Below are 21,865 nucleotides of genomic sequence, written 5' to 3'. Positions count from 1 at the left end.
CTTCCCTGTCTGCTCGGACACGCGCAAACGAGGGAGGGAGAGGGCGTCGCGGGGGCGCGCTTTCCGTGTCTGGTTAGTGGACTGACAGCCAGCTGTGCGGCTACAACGACAACAACAACCTACTGGATTTGCTACAAACAACTAGATTAGTGTTGGTCTCCTAGTGATCATAATCGTACACTATAGCTAGTTTTTGAAGTGAATAGTCGCCAGCACGCAGCTACAGCCTCTACCATCGGCGGATTCCTTGCTAACTAGCTAGAAGAGCATTCCTCCAACATGAATCCGTTGTGTAGCAGATGTAATCTAGTCGTTTACCCCACGGAAAAAGTGAATTGTCTGGACAAGGTAAGAACATTTAAACGTCTTCTTGTGTGTTCTTCTTTTTTAATACCCTCAGCAGGTCGCCCTCTCTTTGTACGAAAGCTGAAGACATTCTTTGCTCCTAAAACTGTACCTTTCAGATATTTTTGTGAATGAATCGAACACCCCAACAGGACAGGTATATCGCTAGCTTAGGCGCGCTAACGGCTAGCTAACGTCTTCAAAGGCGATGGCACAGCAACGCGGACCCGAAATTGAAACAGCATATCATATCATCTCGATCATTTATTACTTTAACGAATAAGGATGTGTATTTTTCAATAAGACTGTCGCTTGAGGCTGTGATGGGGATTTGCCCGGAACCAGCGTTTCACAGTGCTTCCGACAGCAGAGCCTGGTCTGGGCCTGGCAGGCACCCCTGCTTTGAAGAAAACTGATTTATAATGTGAGCCAACGTTTCTGCGTTTTACTTGTGTTTCTTACAAATACTTATCAATACTTGACTTTTATGTGTCTTTAGAGAATAATACAGTCCCATAATCAGGGTTTTCACGCCTTCAATGTTCAATCCAGCATGGACTGATTGGGACATAACTGTGTCCAATTCACTGGCTAATCCAAGTCAGGGATGATTAGTCCAGCAGCTTCATTTAGTTTTCAGTCAAATCACTCACCTAATCTCAGTCAAGGTGGTAATCTTATCAATTCTACCCATAGTGTCTCTGGCGGGTTCACTAGAGAGAGTCATAGATAGATAAACACTAATTCACACAGGAACAACTAGAGTTAACACTGCCACTGCACATCTTGTTCCTGTTTCCCTTTGAGCTCTGTGAAGATAAAGTTGACCAGACCTAGTTGAACATTGCATTTACTTGCGATTGCTGCAATCAGTTAGGGTATAACTTTGCATGTAACATGCTACCCTGGGTGGGGTCATTTTGTTTGCCATTAACACAGCAATATTTATATCTTGCTTGGGGCAAGTAGATAATTTGTCTAATGGACATTTGAAGTGCTATATAAAATCAATACTTGTTGAGACGTGCTTATCTGTCAGGGTTGACAGACTAGGAAGGTGGAGAAAGAGCAGACAAAGCTTTTTATCTAAAGTAGCATCAGCTTTTGACTGGATGCATTACTGTTCCGCTGAATGGATGTGACTAATGTTTTCCCAAAATTCTCTGAACTGGATTTGATCTACCTCAAACCCTTATTCACACATGTCTCAATACTACAAGTGATATTAGACATCCTATTACAAAGCATGTGAGTATGTTAGAAGCCTTGTATTGATGAGAATGAAATTGCCACAAGTACAGCCCGAATGTGTTCTGGAATCTGGCCTGAAGCAGAATGCATTCCAGCAGACAGACACTCCCATAAAACGTGCTCTGTCAGAGGCCTGCTGTGCCATCTCCCAGCTCTGAACCAGCACAGGAGGTTGGACTGCCGTCTGTCTTTTCTGCCATTCCGCATCAGCGCTCACCCTTTCAGACACGCCAAAACAAGCTCCCGTTTTCCTTCACTGTGGCACACACACATTGCAATTCTTGTTTGTTTGACACACAGACAAGGATTTCCTGGCTTAGGATTTTCTCCATGTGCTAGGTTAGCTCAGGTAAGGACACGGGATCGGAGCCACTGTTGCATTGGTGTTTTCAGCCGCTGACAAACACCTTTACCTGACGGTGTCCATCTGTAATATCCCTCTTTGTAGAAGCTGAACGACAGAGGCTTGTTTGTCTGTTAGCTGCATTCCTGTATAGCAGGGCTGGGCCCAGCAAAAGGAGCGGGCAGACGTAGAGACAGGAAGTGACTTTTGGTTGAGGCTGCTGCTGGTAACGGTTTTTGTCTTCTCAGTTGGCTTCCTTTCAGTAGTTGAAATGCTTGCTGCTAGAAAAGGATGTATGAGATGCATATTTGGCTCAAGCTTAGCTCTATCAGAGTAGCTTTTTGTAGCTTGTAGCTGTTAAAGTGCAGCCAATGAAACTTAAAACAAGGAAGTATTTTCATTCACCAATGCCTAATATGCAAACATTACCAGGGAATGAGGGAATGAAGTTAATGTCAGTCTAAAAGAATTAAATGATGTTTGTGTCTCACTTTAGAGTTAACAGCCATTTTCAGCATTTAGGATGTATGTTTTTTTTAGACTTAAAGCTCAACTCTGCTTGAGTGTAGGCTACTTATTTGCTCTCTGTGCTGTCTGCGTTTCACATGAATGAACTACAGAGCCTGATCCCACCTGCAGATGACAAGACAGTTACAGCTTTATGGGGATTTTTGTCATATACAGTAATCATGTAATACGTTTTTACATACATGCCCTGAGTAATAAGTCTGCATTGTTGGAGTACTGTTTTGAATGAATTATGAATAATGGGAAAGAGAGACTGACGTGTGTGTTAAAAATAACTTGATGTGTTTTTTGGTCTTGAATGTGATGGCAATGGCAAAACATTTGTTTCAGTATCAGCACTTTTCATTGTTTGCTCATGTCTGACACAGCTTCCTCCCACTAGTCACAAAACAAAGCAATCATTTGGTTGAAAAGAAGACATACAGGTGGACATAAGCCAGCTGGAAAAGTTATTTACCTTATATATCATAGAAAGATTTTCCAGAGGAAACAAGAAAGAGTGTCTGCTATCTTGCTTTCATCGCCTGACATACTCCCAAAATAATCAGCTTGAGAAAGGCATTTTCAAAGTTTTATGTGAACTTAAAGTGTTGTGTTTTAGTATGGATTAAGTTCTGTAAATACCTAATAAGATGGCTGCACTTTAGACACAGTTGGTGTTACAAAAAAAGTGTGGGCAGTAAGCAGATTTGATGCACTCACACTGCTGTATCAGACAGTTTGTAGCTCTGCTCTGTTCTCTCACAGTTACAGCTGACATGTATCCATTTCTGTCATTACTTAACAGTTTAGTGGCTTTGTTATTTGGCTAGTGTGTTGGATTTCTGGTTTAGATGTAAGCCTCAATTGTGCTGCTACTTCTCAATCGCAGGAAATTGCTGGAAAAGGAGGTTAAAGGTCAGACTGTATTCAACTTGCACAACTCAGTTCAGTCTTTTGCTGTATGAAAGGGCTTATATCATGCATCCCATGCTGATATTGTATGGGCTTGTGATATTGCTTTTAATAATTGCTCTCATTAAAAAGGCACAAAACCAGCCTGCCACCTGTGATCAATAATGTCTTATTGTTTGTAGTTTCTACAAAAGTAACTAGTTTAGTGCTGTGTATGGTATCTTATTTAAAGGGTGATGATTTGTCTGTTGCTAATACCCCTGTGTGAGGAGGAATTTGTCAACTGCTCGAGGCTATATTTAGACTGATTATTCTAAGAGCTGATTCATGTTGTCCAAATGCCACAAGAGGTGAGGAATCTGTGTAGCCACCACCACCAGTCGCCTCCCTCTCATGACTCACATTCACAAACATCACCTGAGGTGTTGACTCAACAGCGAGCGGTCAGGTACTTTTCCTTGTGGAATTTTATCAGAAAATGTAACTTGTGCACATGTTGTGTTTGCTTTTCCAATCTGTTACAGTTTTGTTTGTACCAGTACAAAAAAAAAATCTGGCCGCTGATTGTTGAACTGCTTTGAACTGACAACTGAAAAGAAGGAACCCGTACAACATGAAGTGGTAACATGATCAGACATTTGGCTTGCACGTGACTAATGTCAAAACAGAAGCGTTTTGACATTTTAGTCTTAACTATTCAGCTCTCTTCTAGATGTGGGATAGTAGTATGTGCATATTAAGGACACATCACAGTCTGAAGTGGTTTGAAAAGTTAATTGCATACTCTACTCATAACTAACATATTGTGACTTCAAATCATCCTGTCTGCCTGCTGGCCAGAAACAAAGCCCTGGGCTTGGATGAAAATTAATAGCATCAGGTTTGCTAATAATTCACCAGCTTGCATTAATGAGTTAGAGTTTCCTCTATTAGCACCAACCAGATGTGGGCACTTTGTCTTTGGGCTACTATCTCACGCAACAATAATCTTCCACACTCACACAAAGCTGCTGTTATGGCCCACTGTGGGTGTGTGTTGCCACTATTGGAGGCAAAGAACCACTACAGCATATTTCAAACTCTACTGCCTACTCGGCCTCTAAAAGTGTAAAAACAAAGTTGTTTAGACTGAAGTTAATTGCTACTACTTTAACCGAGAGTTATGAAATATTTCAGCAGTCCCACGAGATGTCCTTCAATGCTACAAAGCACTAAATTTCCTCTGATGCCTAATGTGGTGATTACCAGGGGACTGTACCATGCAAATCCATTTAACATGGATTATAGATTGTAAAGATATTGCGCTATCATCTAAAAATAACACTATATTATTAGGAATTGTAAATTAATCGGTATAAAAAAATAACACCTATAAATGTGTCAGCTCTCTCACTTGGTTTCTGTTAAAATTAAATGACTGTGATGGTTTGGTGAATGGTTATTTTGACCCAAGCGAGTAGCCTGCTCTCTTTAGATAGCACGCATGCCGACACAGGAAGTGGTTACATTACACTACTGAGTGTAAGCATTTTAATTCTTTGAGCCAGATATATTATTGTCTATCTTATATAAGACAAGATCAGATAAAACTTTATTGATCCCAGAGGAAATTATTTTGCCAGAGTATTTATAAAATGTAAAAATCCAAAATCAATGTGAGAGCATGCTTCAGGCAGACTTATTAGCCATCCCTGTGTGTGTAGGTATATATGATGTGTAAAGTTGTGTTGGCCTCCCATATAGCTGCAGGGTTTTTGCCCAGGCCCACTTTGTGTTTGGTTCTCACCGAGAGTGAGCTGTGAGGCTGACTGAGCATTTTTGCTCTTGACTGGAGCACTGGATACTCACTGACATACATACATCCTGCATTGAGACATATAACCTACTTACAGTATTACAGACATGCACATTTAATACTTACACACAAGTAGGCACACATACACATCTGCCCTTGAGCTGCGCTGATGCAGGAAGACAGAGTTTTTTTTATTGGTGTTTTATTTCTAGGGCTCTCTCTGCAGTGTCCTCATTTTCCAGCTGACTGCCAGATCCTGCCTTGGCACCCAAGAGCCAGGTTTTCCTGAAGCTGGACAAGGCTAACTGCTGGATGGCCTCTCTAACGTGTCACACACATTTGGGGATGTTTCCCTGGTGTCTGTTTGTGGTAGCCTTATATTCCAGATACAGAATGTCTTGGTTCAGTTGTAGTAGGTGTCTGTTCATGCCTGGCATTAAAATGTATCTCAAATCTGTCTCAAGTGGCTATTTGTGATTATATTTCTCCTCCTTCTGCACTTTTGACTTTTTCTGTGCAGAAACTGAACTAACTGCTGCATATAAAATGTGTGTTCAGCCACACATGTTGAGAGGTGGTCATCAGTCTAAATTTTTTTCTTTCTTCAAATGTGGACACCCAAAAAGACTTCAGTGTGTCCTCTGTGCTTCTCCACACATGTCCCTCTGTCGGCTTGTGATCCTTTCGTTCCACCTGAGAGGGTCATGTTATCCATGTGGAGGTGGGGGATGACGATGATTGTCCTGGTGGAATGTGGGTTAGCAGGTTGGCGAGGCTTGGGAAAAGTTATGCTCAGCAGGCTTGCTCTCTGGAACAAACCCAAGGTCAATATTTATTCTGGGAAACAACAAGACAATCAAAGTCCATGCTCACTGTATGGGCTTAGCTCATTCTTCAGCATTTGCATCAGAACAGATATTTTTGATGAAACATTAACAGATCATCCCAGGTTTATTGTTATTGCTGATTTTGGGACATAAGAGTTGTCACTGTAGCCATAGAGAAAGTTTCACTGCGTTGCTGCATTATTAGCAGATGAACCAGACAATATGAATGCACAGATAGCACAGCTGTAGATCAACTGAAGCTAGAGGAGATGGAATCTGCCTTGTTTGTAAAAGGGATTTGCCATTGCAGACCTGGCAAGAACGATGAATAGGGAGAGCAGTGGAAAGAGTAGCATGTAGTGTCCATCTGCAACTCCCTCAGGCCCCAACTGAGTTGTAGTGGGATAAGGTGTTTGCATTCAGAAAACTGGCCCAGTGTCGTTTGGCTGTGGATCACACCTCCACTAAGCAGAGCCCAGTCCCATTTTCTACTGTGAGCCCCTTCTTTTGAGTGCCTCAGTGCAATATTGCTTGCCCACAGCTACAAACACCCATGTCAAACACATACACTTGCTTGTTGTCAGTGCATACCACACTGGGTGGTCTCTTACATCCAGACAGAACAGACAAGGCTGTTCTTTAAATCAGCCTGAAGCTATATTTTAGTTCAACAATGGCTGAAGTGAACTGCTGATTGTGCTGTGCATTTGGTCATGTTTCAATACGTAGCATCCAGAGCGTTCTCAGGCAGTAAACCTCAACATCCTAGTGATTTATTGCTAGCTGTGTATCAGAGCTGTAACACATGCTACATTATCAAACAGCAGCTTTGCATGTCAGGAAATTATGGATTTTTCTGCCAGTAATGTTGGCCTCCTATGCTTTGAAATAATCACAAAACTAAACTGACATTTTGCATTTGTTTTTTAAGAGTGTATCAGAACTGATGTTTCTATTTGTTTTTCTCTAAATCATTGTTTGTTTGGAAGATTAGTGTTTTGTGTGTGGGCAATTGGTTTTCGAAAGTGATGAAGAGTGGTTGAAGAACGATGGCAAAATGCCCTGAGGCCATGTTAATAAGGACTCCCTCTTTCTTTTCCTCCCATTCTTTCCTTCTCTCTCTCACTCTGTGTTTTTGCACTCCTCCCTTTCCCTTGATGATAGCCGGAGCAGCCAGATCATTGCTTCACTTCTCTGGCAGTTTCTTTCTCTCGTGCACCCCTCCCCTGTTGTTCCCTTCCTCTTGCTTTCTCCAGCACGATACTTTCATGTTTTCTCCCTCCTTTCAGTTTCCTCCAATCCTCCCTCCATCAATTCCTCTTTGAACCCTCAGGCCACAGATCAGCCCAGTGCCAGGAGACTCTGAAGGAAAAGAGGCGAGAGGGTGGGTTGTGGGAGGAAGGGGAGAAAGGGTGGTGAGGAAGAAAGAGGCACAAGCTTCTTATGATGGATGGAGAAGCTAAAGAAACATGCAGAAATGAACAGAGAGAAGGTCAAAGGGGGGCCTTCAGACCAAACACTGTTCTGTAGCACCTCTGTCATTGCAACTGAACTCATGTCTTATTAATAAAAGTGTGAGAACTTGTGACTGTAAGGTTGGCAAAAACCAAGATCTGTGCTTCTCAATCACAAACATTACTGCTCTTGGTCGTTCACACCAGTGCAGCTAGCCCAGACTTTTAAATAGTAACAATGCAGTTTGCTAGCGAAGGGGAAGTGGGTTAATTTGTAACTGTTGAGTGATTGCTTCAGTTTTATTTCACACAATACCCTGAACTACAAACAGTCAAATTTTGTTTTATTCCGTCTACAGGATAGGAGTGGAACTTTTTTTTAAGTTTTACTTATTTAATTTATTTGATGCATTTGTGTATTTGGTCAAGTGAGAATATAAAGTCACAAACATGTGTTCTCTGTGTCTTTCACAGTATTGGCATAAAGGATGCTTCAGCTGCGAGGTCTGCAAAATGACTCTAAACATGAAGAATTACAAAGGCTTCGAGAAGAGACCATATTGCAATGCGTAAGTTGTCCCTAAGTCATCATTCTGTGTGTCAGTGAGCATGTCTCATGTTTTATACTCAAGTGGGCAGAGCCTTTATCCCAAAGACACTGACAGCAGTGTCTGAACTGTCCACAGCCTGAAATAGGACTCTCTAAATGTGTCTGACTGTGCATGTTGCAACCCAACTACGGCCTCCTCTTCTCTGCCTGCTCTGCTGTTTATCTGTGACTATTCCGGCTCCCCCCTCAGAGAAAAGGGCTATATGGGGTGTGGGAAAGTGCCTCTCTCCCTCCCTCCTCTTCCTCCTCAGTCGGGGAAAGGGGGGGGGGGTATCAACAAAGGAAATTCCTGAAGTTCCTCTACAGTGACACAGGCGGTCACTCTGAAAACTAGCATGTCCACTCATGCTACAGCACATGCTCACACTGTAAAAGCTCATCAGGAATCCATGGAATCCCCCTCTCTCTCTGCTTGTAATGATTTTTCTCCTTTCTCTGTGTTTGTGAAAGTTGTGTGTATTTGAGAGGGAATGCAAAAGAGTTGCTTCATGTTCTGACACGCTCTGCAGCTGAACTTCCATTTTATTGCTAAAGCTTTAAATAAAGACAACATCCTGGTTCTGTCATTTTTAGATGCAAAGAGAAGTAGTGTGCTGGCTTGTTTTGTTGATGAAATATTTTTGTTGCCTTCTTGCAGTCATAACGAAATAAGGGTTGTTAACATTTTAATGAAAACCAGTGTACCTAGTTTCTCTAATTTTCTGTGATGGTCTTTTTCCTGGCTTTCTATGGTAATGAAACTTAAAACGACTGTAACATTTCTACAGAAAACTGTAATTTCTCGAACATTTCTACTTCCTGTGATTTTTACCTAGAAAAAGCAAACTAGCCAGGTCACATGTTATGCCACAGTTTATCTTGAATGCAAAGAAAAAAGGGCAAAAGTGTTAACACAAACAATTGTTGTGCAAGTGTAACAGGAAGCTAAAACTGAGGCAGCTAAATGTAATTCAGCCAGCTTGAAAATTTTCCTATTTATGCATGTAGTTTTCCTACTGTTTCATGTCAACAGTGCCTGGTTGTCTCTTGTCTTTGAACCAAATTTGCATAGTAGGTGTGTGATATAATCAAAACCCCACCCATGTCAGCCTCATCACTACACCTGTAAAGTCACTTTATGATTGATAAGAGTGTATGAGATTTGGTGACTACTGCAATTTTTTTGTGAAGCTGTGGAGAGCCTCAGCCCAAGTAAAGGTCTAACTAGCCATGATGAATGAAAACGCCTATATCTAGGCGTATACATAACATGATAACTGTGAGCCTTTCAATCATTTACTTAGATTAAGATGTGAACCAGCTACAGCAGGTGTCACCTTTGTTTGTCACAGTGCAGAGTTCTTCTTTACTTGTTTCCAATGCTTCCTCCGCAAATAAGCAAAGCCCTTCAGAGCATGTTTATTATGCCTCTTTCCGTTTATTTAAAATGAGCCTTGTTTGAGTAAACATCATCAGTAGAAGAGCCTCCTGCTTGAGGAAAGGAATGCATGCTACGCTGTCTGTTATTATTCTGTGGGATCGCTACTTTATCATTACTCCTCTATATTTGTCCTTAGTAACTGATATAGTCATTGTTTGTTTTTACTCCACCCACCTTTTTCCCAAGAATCTCATCCTTGGTTAGATGCTATAGTTTCCAGGGGTCAGGGGGATTTTAAGTAGGGCAGTAAGTAGACAGAAATAATCTAAGGAGCCAGTGGTGGAGCATTGTCTTGATAACTGATAATCTGACACTAATTTGGACATCAATCTGACATTATTCAAGCCTGTCATGAACGTCATGACTTAGTGTGATCATTTACAAGGCCAGTGTCCACCCATTTTTACTGCATGGTGATTCATGGTTTGAGGTAATTTGGTTTGTATGCTTGAAGCTTCACATGTCTTCAAAGCTGCTTTTCAATATACCGGTGTACATGTGTGTGTCTGTATGGTTCAATCAAAACTTCTTTCAGCAGAAATTTGTTGGGAGTTGAATTATATATATATGTAGGTGAAATGTATTTGCTGAATGATATATTACAACCTCTCCAGGTCTCACAGGTCCAAGCTGGCCACAGCATCTCCTGGTTCCACTATGCAAACAGGCCTCCCCTCCTGCACAGTAGGCAGCTTGTGTGTGTGTGTGTGTGTGTTTGATTACGCATTCATGGCCCCCCTGACTCCCCCCGGTCATACTTCCTTTACATTTTGATCACTCCCTCTTTAGTGTTTCTGCATGTGTCACCCTCTCCCGATTGCAACTTATTAACTTGTTATACAACCTGACGGATAGATGAGTATTCGTGTGACTCACTCAAACAGGCATGGTAACACACACACAGATGCACATTAAGAGATCTCACTGAGTCTCTAAGCTTATGTCTGTTTGTACAACACTTGAGTGACCCTTAAGTGCAACTGCAAGTTCTAAAGACGCTTTGAACAACTCTAGATGCTGAGTTTGATAATGTGTGTTCAAGCTACAACTTCAATTCATTTAGACACAATGATTGTCCGTGCAAGGAAGTACGTTCCACCGCTTAGCAGACACGCCAGAGAAATGAACAGATATTAGCTTGTCAGTATTGTGACCCTATAGTCTCAAGTAACTTTCTAAAATTAGTCACTCATGGGTCTTGATGAATAAAAATAAGGAGCAATAATGGAAATTTCACACTTAGCAATGTGATATTGATAATGGTCTGTGCGAATAGATATCTTGCTGCAAAAAAATAGTGTTTGCATTGTTCAGCTACTTTGTCACATGTGCTTGAGTATCAAACCACTACATCTGAAAGCTGCAGATATAGAGAAAATAAGTACTTGTAAAAGGCCTGTGTGAGGGTAGAAATGATAAACTATATATATTGTATATGACAACAGTAGGACAACTATGATTTACCGACTTCTACATAAGCACCTGTATTTTTTAATAATATATATCTACATTCTGTCATCTGCAGTTCTTTGTACATTATTTTATCAGCAGTGCTAATTTAGTTTGTTTGCCATGTTGTCAAGGAAACGGTAAACATATTGCCTAAATGGGTTACCCAGAGGCATGGACCATGGTTAAAGATTTTTGAGGTCGCCCAGCCCCCTGAGGCAGGCTGGGAACTGCAGTCCATACGAGCTGTTAGATGTGCTGTTAGGGCTCTTCCTCTCCTATTGGACTTGTGCCATGTGTTTTTGCTGCCTTCAGGACCACACTGAACTGGCAGGCACCATTATTTGTGCACATGAAGGCTACTTGTGCACGGTAGCTTCCAGTGTATAAAAATGCAGTATTGTGCTTCACATTCACATGCACACCATCTACTGATAGAAGTTTAGACAATCAATAAATAAGCGTGTGATGAATGATGCTTGTTGTGCTGCATGTCTGCATGGGAGAACTGTGCTGATGTTTACATGAGTGTATTTGTACTTGTTTTATTTGTTTCAGACAGCATTCTCCCCTGACAGAAAAGAGGTTGGGTGGTTTATGGATTTGAGACAAGAATCTTTCTTCAGAAGAAAAGACTCGCCTTCACCCTCTGCTGAAAGGGGGCTACCCATGACATCATCCCATGTCTTTTTTGACCATGTTGCATGCTGTTCTTCTTCCTGTTGTCCCCCATAGAGCTGTGCTCATGAGTGTCTGTACATATGTGTGTGTGTATTGTAAGCTTGGAAAGCTTTTTCCACACCTGCTATGGCTCCCCTCCAAATTGCAACCTTGAGGCTCTCATCCCCCCCTCACAGCCCCTGCCTGCACTTCCTCTTTTTCAGACTACCTTGGCTCTCACTGACAGAGCATTGTGTGTTCTACTGACATGCCTTTTGTCTACAGGGGCTCCTAACTCAACCTCAGGACCACCTTGAATAACAAATACCCCTACACTGGGGGCACAGACTGCACACTGCTTGTGTTCTGCTGTTTTTCTCTTAGAGGCTAGGCTTAAGCGTCACAGTCTAAGTGGAAACTGGCAGTTTCCTCTCTGTATGTTTACTATGTACTTACAATCTGCGGTTCTCTGTCTTTGTTTTACAGACACTACCCCAAGACAAACTTTACCTGTGTGGCTGACACTCCAGAGAACCTCCGCCTCAAACAGCAGAGCAAGATGCAGAGCCAGGTAACACCAGATCTGAAACGGCCTTTTTACACTGCTGCTGCTTGCATTGGTCTTATTGTATTTGAGCTTGATTATAGCCCTATAAATATTGTGGAGATGAAACTCCCGTACCAATCCTGATTCTTTTTTTCTGCATATACTTTTCCAGTGGTGCCATGTTTATTTGTCTGTGCACCTAGTTTGTTCCGGTCTTGTTCTGATTTGTACACTACTACTACTACTACTACTACTACTACTACTACTACTACTGTTTCTGTAGGAGCTAAAAATTACTGAGACCCAAATATACTCCAAAATAACCCTCAATGACCAAAATATCCACCTTAACTGGGCCATGTGTGACTGCCTTAATAAGGATATTATAAGGCTCTGATAGAGAGATTTTTGCTCTTAAACATTTTTATCCTTTAACTACCTGTTGATGACTAATAAAATAACAGCCAAGGTACTAAATAGCATAACACTATATACGTGAAGGTTGTGGCAGGAAGTATTAGAGAAAATTCTGTTAATGTGATCACAAAAATAACAACAAACAAAAACCTCCCTAGAGCACAATTTAAGTCATTTTCAGTTTCCTTTATCCTTAAAAATGATCGAAGATCAGGGTTGCCCCGCTCTATTATTCTCAGGAAAGGATGAAGGAGAGGCTTGTTGTCTTAGCATGTTGTAAAAGAGAGAAGGTGTTGTGCAGAGAGGGTGCAGGGCTTATCATAGAAGGCACATCGTCTTGTCCAAACATTGGTATCAAAACACTGCAAATGAGACTGGGGTGTGTATGTGAGAAAGGGGTTTGTGGAGTATAGGGGTGGGGGTGGGGGGTCATATGGGGAGGGGGATAACTGAGGGATGGAGGGACAGATGGTGTTTTTCTACATGGATTGTACATCCCAAACAGCCCCCCCACAACAACTCATCCATACACTAAGAGATGGCTATTATACTAATGGTTTATTGCTGTCACTGGCTATAAGAATCAGATAAAGATGGTTCTGTGTGCGGGGGAGGACACAATGGGTGAAAGGTGATTTTATATATTAAAAAAGTACCCAATGTTGTCAACAGAACAGTTCCCTTCAGCATGACACTGTTTAAAGATCATTTCTTCTTTTGTTTAGAAAATTAAAATGAAAAAAGTATCATAGTGCTTCCTTTTTAGTTACACTCTTGAAAACATCTTTTCCTATTTGACCATCAAAATGACACATTTATGTGACCTTTCAATTTAATTAATACAAAATGAAAAATAAAAACAGATTTAAAGACTTGCATATGTAGCTGAGGTGTATATTTTTGGTATCCCTGTGTCATACCTTTAAGTGCTTATGTGTCAGCACAAGCAAGTTGAAGGTGTTTGAACTGTGGCCATCTAACCCGTCACCACCACCACTGCTGCTGCGTTGCTACGGGAACCCTATTGCTATGGCAGCTGGGTAGACGTTTGTCACACCTCATTACAAGACTTTGCGGGGGAAAACAGAAAGAAACACGACAGAGAAAAAGAGAAATAAAGGGAAACTGGAGAGAACGAATTGGGGAGGAGAGGGAGAGCAATGAGGCGCACATGAGCGAAGACCAAAAAAAAGGAGAGACAGGAAGGCACCAACAGAAAGAGGGAGGGAGTGTAGGGTGAAGAAGGAAGAGATAAAAGTGAAATCCCAAGAGGAAGGAGAGCTAGAGGAATGCAAATAGAAGCAGAGAGGAAGATTATAATGAGGAAAAGCTCCAGTTCTATGGAGATGACTGTCTGTTGCTGCTGAAGCAGTAAAATATGAATGAATGAAAAAGAAGCACAGAAGGGAAAGGAGTGTGGGTGGGGAAGGAAAGCAGAGGCATGATTGGAGGAAAGAGATGCTGTTGCACAGACGCTAAAAGACAAAGGAGGTAGGCTTAGGGGAAGAGGTAGCATCATTGTGTTGACTGAGCAGAGCGAGAATAAAGGACAAAGATGGGTCAAAGCCACATTAATCTTCATGACATACATTTGTGTGCAGGATTGGGAGCTGTAGAATGACGATCAGCTGTACTTTTCTCTCAATTCCTCTGTTGACGTCACCTCAGGGGTGACAACGAATAAAGATGCATCACACATGTACACGATAGCTGTGAATCACGTGGTGTCATCACAAAGCGTCAGCGGTTGAGGAGGATTGGTCAGCACTCTGCTGGGGAGTGTCAGACATTGTGTAGACGTCTGTGGGGGAGAGAGGATGTGGTGCTGGAGCTTTGTTTCCTTGTAATCGACTGTGCAGGCAGGGCTAATTCTTAGAGGACTGAAAATCTGTGTAGTCACCACGGAGGCACAAATAAGAGTGTAGTGTGAAGAGGAGTAATTGAAATCTCTCTCCATACGCTTAAATGATTGAGCCTTGAGTTTAAAAATAAACCACGCACCTGTCTTCCAGTTTCAGATTTGAATAGTGGTGTGTGTGTGTGTGTGTGGTTGTGGATTCACAATGCGGGCTCACAATTAGTGAAGAGTAGGAATGTGGGAGAGTCCTACGTGTAGTAATTTCTGATAGTCTGATCTGATGTTGTATGGGCTGGACATTTCCTCCTCTGCCCTTTAGGTCAGAATTGGGTGGAGAAGACTGGAAATACACACCACACACAAACTGATTCTGTCACACACTACCTCTCATTTTAACCATATATGGCTGCTACCACATCCTGCATGTAATGCCCTCTCCAGAGCAAACAGGAAGTGAACGTCACCACAGAGGACTAAGCAATATATTCAGGGCCAACCTTGCTCTGCTCATACAAATAACACACACACTTAAAGCTACATTTTGTTGTGTGGTCATCGAACTTTGGTTTTATTGTGTAATAAAATAATAACAGCAGATTGTATTCCATTTATTATAAGCTGCATTTTAGGTAAAAATCTGCATTGACAATATAGAAACACGCATAATGGTTTATGTCCTTCGAGGTTATATTTTCATGTTCCTCTAACAGTGTTAAGCTGTAATAAAACCAACGGAAATGTAGCTTCCTTTTGCTATAAAAGTATTTTCGGAGGCCACAGATTTTCCTTGTTGGCTGTTCTTCTGCATGAATAATAGTTGTAGCATATGATTTGAGTGCCATGTCTTAACCTTGTCTTTGTTTCTAACGGGATCCTTTATGTGTAGGTTCTCTACAGGGAGGAATTTGAGAAGAATAAAGGGAAAGGTTTTAGCGTGGTCGCAGACACGCCGGAGCTGCAGAGAATGAAGAAAACGCAGGACCAAATCAGCAATGTAAGTGTCAACAGAATAGTCACCAAAACGATCAACCGCTCCCACCCAGGGTGCCCCTCAATCTTAAAAGTGGAATAGGTAGAATATTGAGAGCTTGCTTAGGAGTCTGGCCTCCTAACAGCCTGGTATGGAACCAGTCTGGTTTGAGTTCATTAGTTTCTCTATGTGGCCGTAATCTCTTTGCCAATATTGAAGAGAGGATTTGTGCTGTTGAGGATAATAGGTCTACATGACTTACACTAGAAAGCATTCTTTGGTTTTATATTGATTCCACAGCTTAGCTCAGTAAATAGATGCCTTTTTAGTGACACCTCTTCTTCGACTGTTGGTTGTTCCCCTCAGGGGTCGTCAGAATCATCTGTTTCCAACTAACTCTATCCTCTGCATCCTCTTCTTTCACACTAACTAACTTCACATCCTCTTCTTACTGTGAGCACTGTTTTAAAGACTTCACAGAACTCACCAGTGGAAACAGCTAGAAGGGGAATTGGTTATTTTTGAAAGATTTAATGGATCTCTAAATTGGCTTCACCAGATTATGAAAGTTTTGTTATTATGTTTTTTGCCTTTCTTAATTCGCTGTCATCACCATAATGTTTGGCTTCCACTGCCCTCACTTCTCCTCAATGATGGTGATGGAATTCCTACTCCTCTCCACATGGATTATTCTCCGCCACTCTCCTTTCCCTCAGCTCCTGTTATTGATTTGCCATTTCTCTGTAAATACAGAGCAGCAATGTAGAAAACACATGTGCTGTTTACCTTGGGTCTGCAGCCTGCTTAAGTTATAACTATAACGGCCTTTTACTTCCCTTTGAAGCAAGCTCACAGACAAAACATTATACATAACCAGCTCTGGTGCTCTGTCCCTGCTAATGGTATAATTAGTGTGGAGGGTGATGGATAATTACTGCTTTCGTGCAATGAAAGATCCCGCATGTCTGAGATCAAGGGTATGTGCAGGGCAGGGTAAGAAACACATACAGTACATGTATTTATGGGCGTACACACATAAATAGCGCACTATGGCGGGATGAATTTGGATGCATCGTCAAGTGTTTTTAGGCACAAATGATAAACAAGACATCTGCTTGCAATCAGTGCGTCATTCACAGCCAATCATAAGGGAACCACTCCAGATGCATGCTAATCTGTGACCGTCTTTGTTCTCTTCCCCGGACTTTAAGAAGCAATGCACCTCGCCCTGTCCTCTCTGCCATGCCTGTTTGCTCTATCCTGACCCTTTGTCCATTCTCTTCCTTTTCCTGTCACCTTATTCTTGTCAAGCAGTCAAAGATTGAAAAGTATCAGGGGGTTTTAGGTCAGCAGCCGCCTGGCCACTTCCTGTAAATCCACACACACACACACCATCTGTTCAACCTGCTCCTTCATAACAAACCAAAATAATCTCCCTCACATACTCTCACTTACCATATTGCACTCGAGAATAGCCACTGTGTTCTCTCACTCACTTCACTGTTCTTGCACAAACACTCCGTCACCCCAACCAGTCAGTGAATACACTCCTCACTAAAGCCGCCAGCACAGTGGGCTCTTTGAGCCGGGGTGTAAGCAGGGACAGAATCGGAGTTGTAAATCTTGACCAAGGCACTGTGAGTCAGTCTGTTATCAGCCTGGTAATAAGTGGGGCGGGTTATTTAGTGCAGTCATAGAGCAGTCACTCACTTTCAGTTTCATCATTGTGGCCTATTTCATGTTTGAACACTGCCTTTCTGTACGGTAGCTTGAGTTCATTAGTCTAGCTAACAGTCACTTAAAGATTGAATGTGCTCTTGGGCAAATATTGGAAATGTTCACTTGAGTTGTAAAATTGTACCTGATGTGATTAGTCACAAGCACACCTTCTTCCTCTCAGTGCTTTCTTTTAAATTTAACTGGCTGTTTCCCACCCTGAGTGTTCAAGCTTCATCTAAGTTCCTTTTTCACATCACCTGTTCTTCCTGATGTGTCAACCTGGGTTGCTATGTAACTCTGAGCTCACACTACTTCCGGCTGCACAAATGTCATTTCCTCTCAGCATCAAACTGTCTCCCCAGCCTTCGCTGCACATAATGCGCCCCACCTATCACTGCTTACACAGGGGTGTTGAAGAGCATATGGGAGACCCCTGGTGGATAGAGAGTGAATTGCATGTAGTGAGAGCTTCCTGAAAAGAAGACTGCACAATCCATTCTCTTATTATTGATCATGCTATCTCCATCTTGATTTGTAACTTTACACTGTTTGTCTGTTGCCGTCTGTTACAGATAAAGTACCACGAAGACTATGAGAAGAAGAAGACGGGAAGTGATGCCCCACTTAGTCTGCCAAGCAACATCAGCCCAGGTACTCCACTCGCACAGTTTTGCCGACTGCTGACAGCAAGAAGGACAACAAAGTTAATCTAAAACAATAAGAGCACTTTCTCCTTAAAGAACGCATTAAATCTCTTAGTATTGTACACAAAGAATGTGCATCTTGCTGGACGTTTCTCAACGTGTCTGTGCTTGGCTTCCTCCCTGCCACAGGCCACATGAGCTCACCTGGCTGCATGTTTCCCACTCACACCTGATGAGGATTATTACTTGTTGACTGCATTAAAACCATTTAGCTTTAAAAAGTTGCATTACTTGTGAAATTATTATATTTCACAACATTAGACTTGAAGTCGCTTTGCTCATGTTCAGACATTTGAATATCTGATCTTACCAACGGTTAAGTGGAGAGTTACAGCAAAGTATGAGAACTCAACCTGGTGTTTGCATTTACATGCCTGGTGTGCACCTTTGCACAGAACAGCATTGTTTAGATGATTGTGTAACATGGAAATCAAAAGTGATTGGATGCATGTCTTGGCTTGTCAAGTTTTTGAGTTCTTCCCTGGAAATACTTGTACAGACACCTGGAACTAAAATGAGTTTGTGCCGAAAGAATGTTGATTTACTCGCCGCTTGAGTAAATTCATGTATTGTGTCTCCTGTCGGTATAAAATGTTCACACCACAGCGCATTCATTTATTTTATTTTATTTTATTTTTTAAATAGGAGCTTACCAGCAGCCTGCAGCCTCTCAAAACTTCCACTATGATCCTGCTCCTGAACCTGTGCGCCAGGCAGCTGCTCCCCCTCCCAGTAGCGGGGTAAGGCCTCCACTGATCCCCCACCCCATGTTGTTATGCCACATTTCAGGATGTAAACTGTAGCTTTACGAAAACTATTAACTTGATTTACTCTGACTGAACTCTTTGTCTGTGTGTGTCAGCAGAAGCGATACAGGGCAGTGTACGACTACACCGCTGCCGATGACGATGAGGTGTCCTTCATGGACGGAGACGTGATCGTAGACGTGCAGCAGATTGACGAGGGCTGGATGTACGGCCGCGTAGAGCGCACCGGCCAGCAGGGCATGCTGCCTGCCAACTACGTGGAGGCTATTTGAGTGAGAGGGAAAGAAAAAGAGGGAGAGGAAAAAAGAGGAGGAGGAGGAGGTAGAGAAAGGAAGGGAAAGAAGGAAAGGAAAAGCCCAGTGCCATCTCATCTTAACGCCACTTTCTCTTAATTTTACTCTTGTTCCTTAATCTGTCCTGTGAGACCCTAAACCCCCACCCCCCCCTTTTTTCTTCTGCTCTCATTTCTTGCCAACCACAGACACCCTGTATCTGTCCGTCTGTCTGTCTGTCTGCCTGCTTGCTTCTCTTGTTTGTTCGTTCGTGCTGATGTCTGTCCCGGTCTTTTCCACATCCTGACTCAACTAAAGTGGAAATTGAACATCTGAAAAAAAAAAAGATTTACTCACAGTTCATCGCAGTATGTCAGGGGTCATGCCGCGTCGCACAGCTCCATCCTAGCTATATAGCACTTCACAACATGAACAACATTTTTGTAATATCCCCACAAGTCAGTCAACTCTGCAGATGTTTGGAGTGTGTGTTTTTTTTTCCTTTAATTTTGCAGCTTATTATATTAATATTGGCCAGACTGGAAACAGTGTAGAATCTCAGTCTAATCGGAAGTAAGCTTGAAAATATTGGACTTGTGTACATTCCTTTAGCCCTGTTGCTGTTGCATCAATCAGCCTGTTCTAAGTCTTAAGAGAGACTTTTAAATATATTTACAGACGGACGCAATTCTCGCCGTTGTCTTCTCGTTTAAGACTACGCTCTGTGTTCAGCAATGCGTTGTGGTTATTGCTATGAAACTGGAATCGTAGCCTAACTAAAGAGCACCTCCTGTCATTGCCTTTCTCTGGCATCTTGGATACAGGAGGGATCAGGGACAAGTTAGGGGACATATCAGTCATTCTCTTGCAGCCACGCTCAATATACAACATACACACCTTTATTCCTCTTTTCTTTTTCAAGCCTTCAAGGTGAAGCAATTCGACAAACTGCTTTGTAACAAAGAAAGGAGAAGGCAAAGCACAACTCTGTATTGTGAATCTTATTTTAAATGCGTTCCACTGTTTTTGTGAGAGAACATTCCAGGCTTTTTTTTCCCCCATTAAATGTGATAGAAATGCTGATCATTGTTATTATTCACCCCACACACAGGAATGCTGTTCTTCCTTTATTTTCCTTTGTTATTGTAAGATGCATATTATCAAAATGTACAAAAAAAATGAACCAGCGACTTAATTTGTGAAAGGAAAAAAAAAAAAGAAATTCATGATTAATTGTGCAGTTGCAGTATTAGATCAGTGGGATTAATTAACTTGCAGTTGCTTGTTGTTTAAGCCAGTTTCTGATAAATGGATTTCTGTAAGAAAAAAAAAGCATTTAAAAACAAGAAAGCAGTTTATTGGATGATGTGGTCATTGAAACATCCACAAAGGCAGACTTGTCACTTGTATTTACAGTGCAGATTTGCTGTGCCTTCCTTCTATTGCAGACGCAGCGTTTCTGTAACAGACTTTCTATCTTTCCATTTCTCGATGGTGTAAATAATGTTACAGGCCCCTGACCATAAACACCTCTTCCCCTTTTCTTGCAGTTTCATTCTTCTGTGATGCACTGTGACTGTCACAGACATGAGCGATTAAGGGTGGTGCGTTTATAGGTATAGGTGGGGGGTTTAAAAAAAAAAAGAAAAGAAAAAGAAAAAAGAAGCAGCTTTATTAAAAGAAACAAGGCTCTCACTATGTAGCTAGACAACATTGTACAATTGTATCATAAAGGGGAGTTAACGAAAATGTTTTTACAGGTCATGGTGCTCTGGGAAGTGGCTTGCCTGCAGATAAAAGTGGTTCATATTTTTTGTGAATGTTGGGGGGGGAAGTTATGTGCGTTCAAATCATTGAAAAGTACAGTTTTGGTGCAAGTTGTCAGTTAGCTGTTGAACATTCATGTGATGATGTGCGGAGGAAAATGAATCAGGAAAAAAAAAAAACAACACAAACCGGTTGCCAAACAAACATGAATGAACACACTGTACAGTATGTTTGCCTGTTTTTTGCATTCATTAGACAACAGGATGAGTTTATTTGCGAAACAGATGCTAGATCGGAAGGCTGTTTTAGAGCTTGTGTGTTTCTCTTGGGTAAATTGAAGAGTTGGCGATTTGGCTTTGACTGAAATGACTGTTGTTCCTGGCTCGTGGTGATGTTTGCTCAAAAATTTTATTTAATGACAAAGATACTAGAACTGAAAGCCTGCATTACTCTGCAGATTGCTTCCAATCCAAACCTTCTTTTATCTCAAGGGGCTTTGAAATTTTTGTCAGTTGGCGGTCTGGATGAAATGGAAAAGTGGCCAAAGACAGCCAGTGTTGTTTTAAGTGTGGCTCAGGATGGATTTGTAAAAGGAAAGGTCAAATCTAAGCGTGTGATGGCTGGGTGGGCAGTGGAGGGCAGTTGATGTGATGCTCTCAATCTCCCAGTCTGTGAGGCAGGGCAAGTTGTCTGTCTGACCTGGATATTTGTCAGGAGTTAACCTCTTAGCGCCAAATACCGCTCCTCTGCTCTGACATCACTACTGAACCATAATGTCATATCATAACCCCGCTTCCATTCAGTTTCTGTCTTAGTATCTTCTCTGCCCTCCTGCTGCAACCCCTCTATTCCTTCAGCCTTCATCACTGTAGGCTCCTGCGCTTCTGATAAATCATTCCCTGCTTCTATGATACTGGTTCTATACTGTAGACTTTGCAGAGTGATATCATATAATCCACATTTGCAGGTTTAGCATTCAGACCAGTTTTGTGCATTCCATCTTAAATTGTTTTTGATATAATTTTGTTATTTTTTAAATAAAAAAAAAATAAAGATACCATATGCATATTGACATATAAATGTATTCAACACTCACAGAATACATATTCAGATTAAGGACCTGATATCATCTCCTGTTGCCCTGTTACAGCACTTCAAATTGTACTTATGATTCTGCAGATTCAATAAAATGTCATTTTTTTTCTCAGACTGCTCTTTGTCATGTCCTCACTTACGAAATGGGATTATAAATCTGAGTTGAAATAATT

The 21,865-nt window shown here is 41.7% G+C and overlaps 1 protein-coding gene across 1 annotated transcript; it reads left to right on the top strand.

Annotated features, from left to right (window-relative positions):
- The first annotated feature begins 35 nt into the window (after window positions 1-35).
- On the top strand, window positions 36-20,801 carry lasp1 (LIM and SH3 protein 1). The gene is made up of 7 exons (XM_028412734.1): window positions 36-348; window positions 7,912-8,006; window positions 12,063-12,147; window positions 15,285-15,392; window positions 17,660-17,738; window positions 18,437-18,531; window positions 18,657-20,801. The coding sequence occupies exons 1-7, from the start codon at window positions 280-282 to the stop codon at window positions 18,828-18,830; spliced, it is 705 nt and encodes a 234-aa protein (XP_028268535.1). The 5' UTR covers window positions 36-279; the 3' UTR covers window positions 18,831-20,801.
- The last annotated feature ends 1,064 nt before the right edge of the window (window positions 20,802-21,865 follow it).

The sequence above is a fragment of the Parambassis ranga genome, chromosome 8, assembly GCF_900634625.1.
Source record: "Parambassis ranga chromosome 8, fParRan2.1, whole genome shotgun sequence".
In the NCBI taxonomy this organism is placed as follows: domain Eukaryota; kingdom Metazoa; phylum Chordata; class Actinopteri; family Ambassidae; genus Parambassis; species Parambassis ranga.
Note: the sequence above shows the minus strand (reverse complement) of the source record. Positions and strands in the feature narration are given on the sequence as shown.

What these genes read in the sequence shown, in the direction of transcription:
- lasp1 (XM_028412734.1), top strand. Translation starts at nt 280, where the DNA reads ATGAATCCGTTGTGTAGCAGATGTAATCTAGTCGTTTACCCCACGGAA. An exon ending in AAGTGAATTGTCTGGACAAG is followed by an intron (nt 349 to 7,911) that starts GTAAGAACATTT and finishes TGTCTTTCACAG; the next exon opens with TATTGGCATAAAGGATGCTT. An exon ending in CGCAGGACCAAATCAGCAAT is followed by an intron (nt 15,393 to 17,659) that starts GTAAGTGTCAAC and finishes CGTCTGTTACAG; the next exon opens with ATAAAGTACCACGAAGACTA.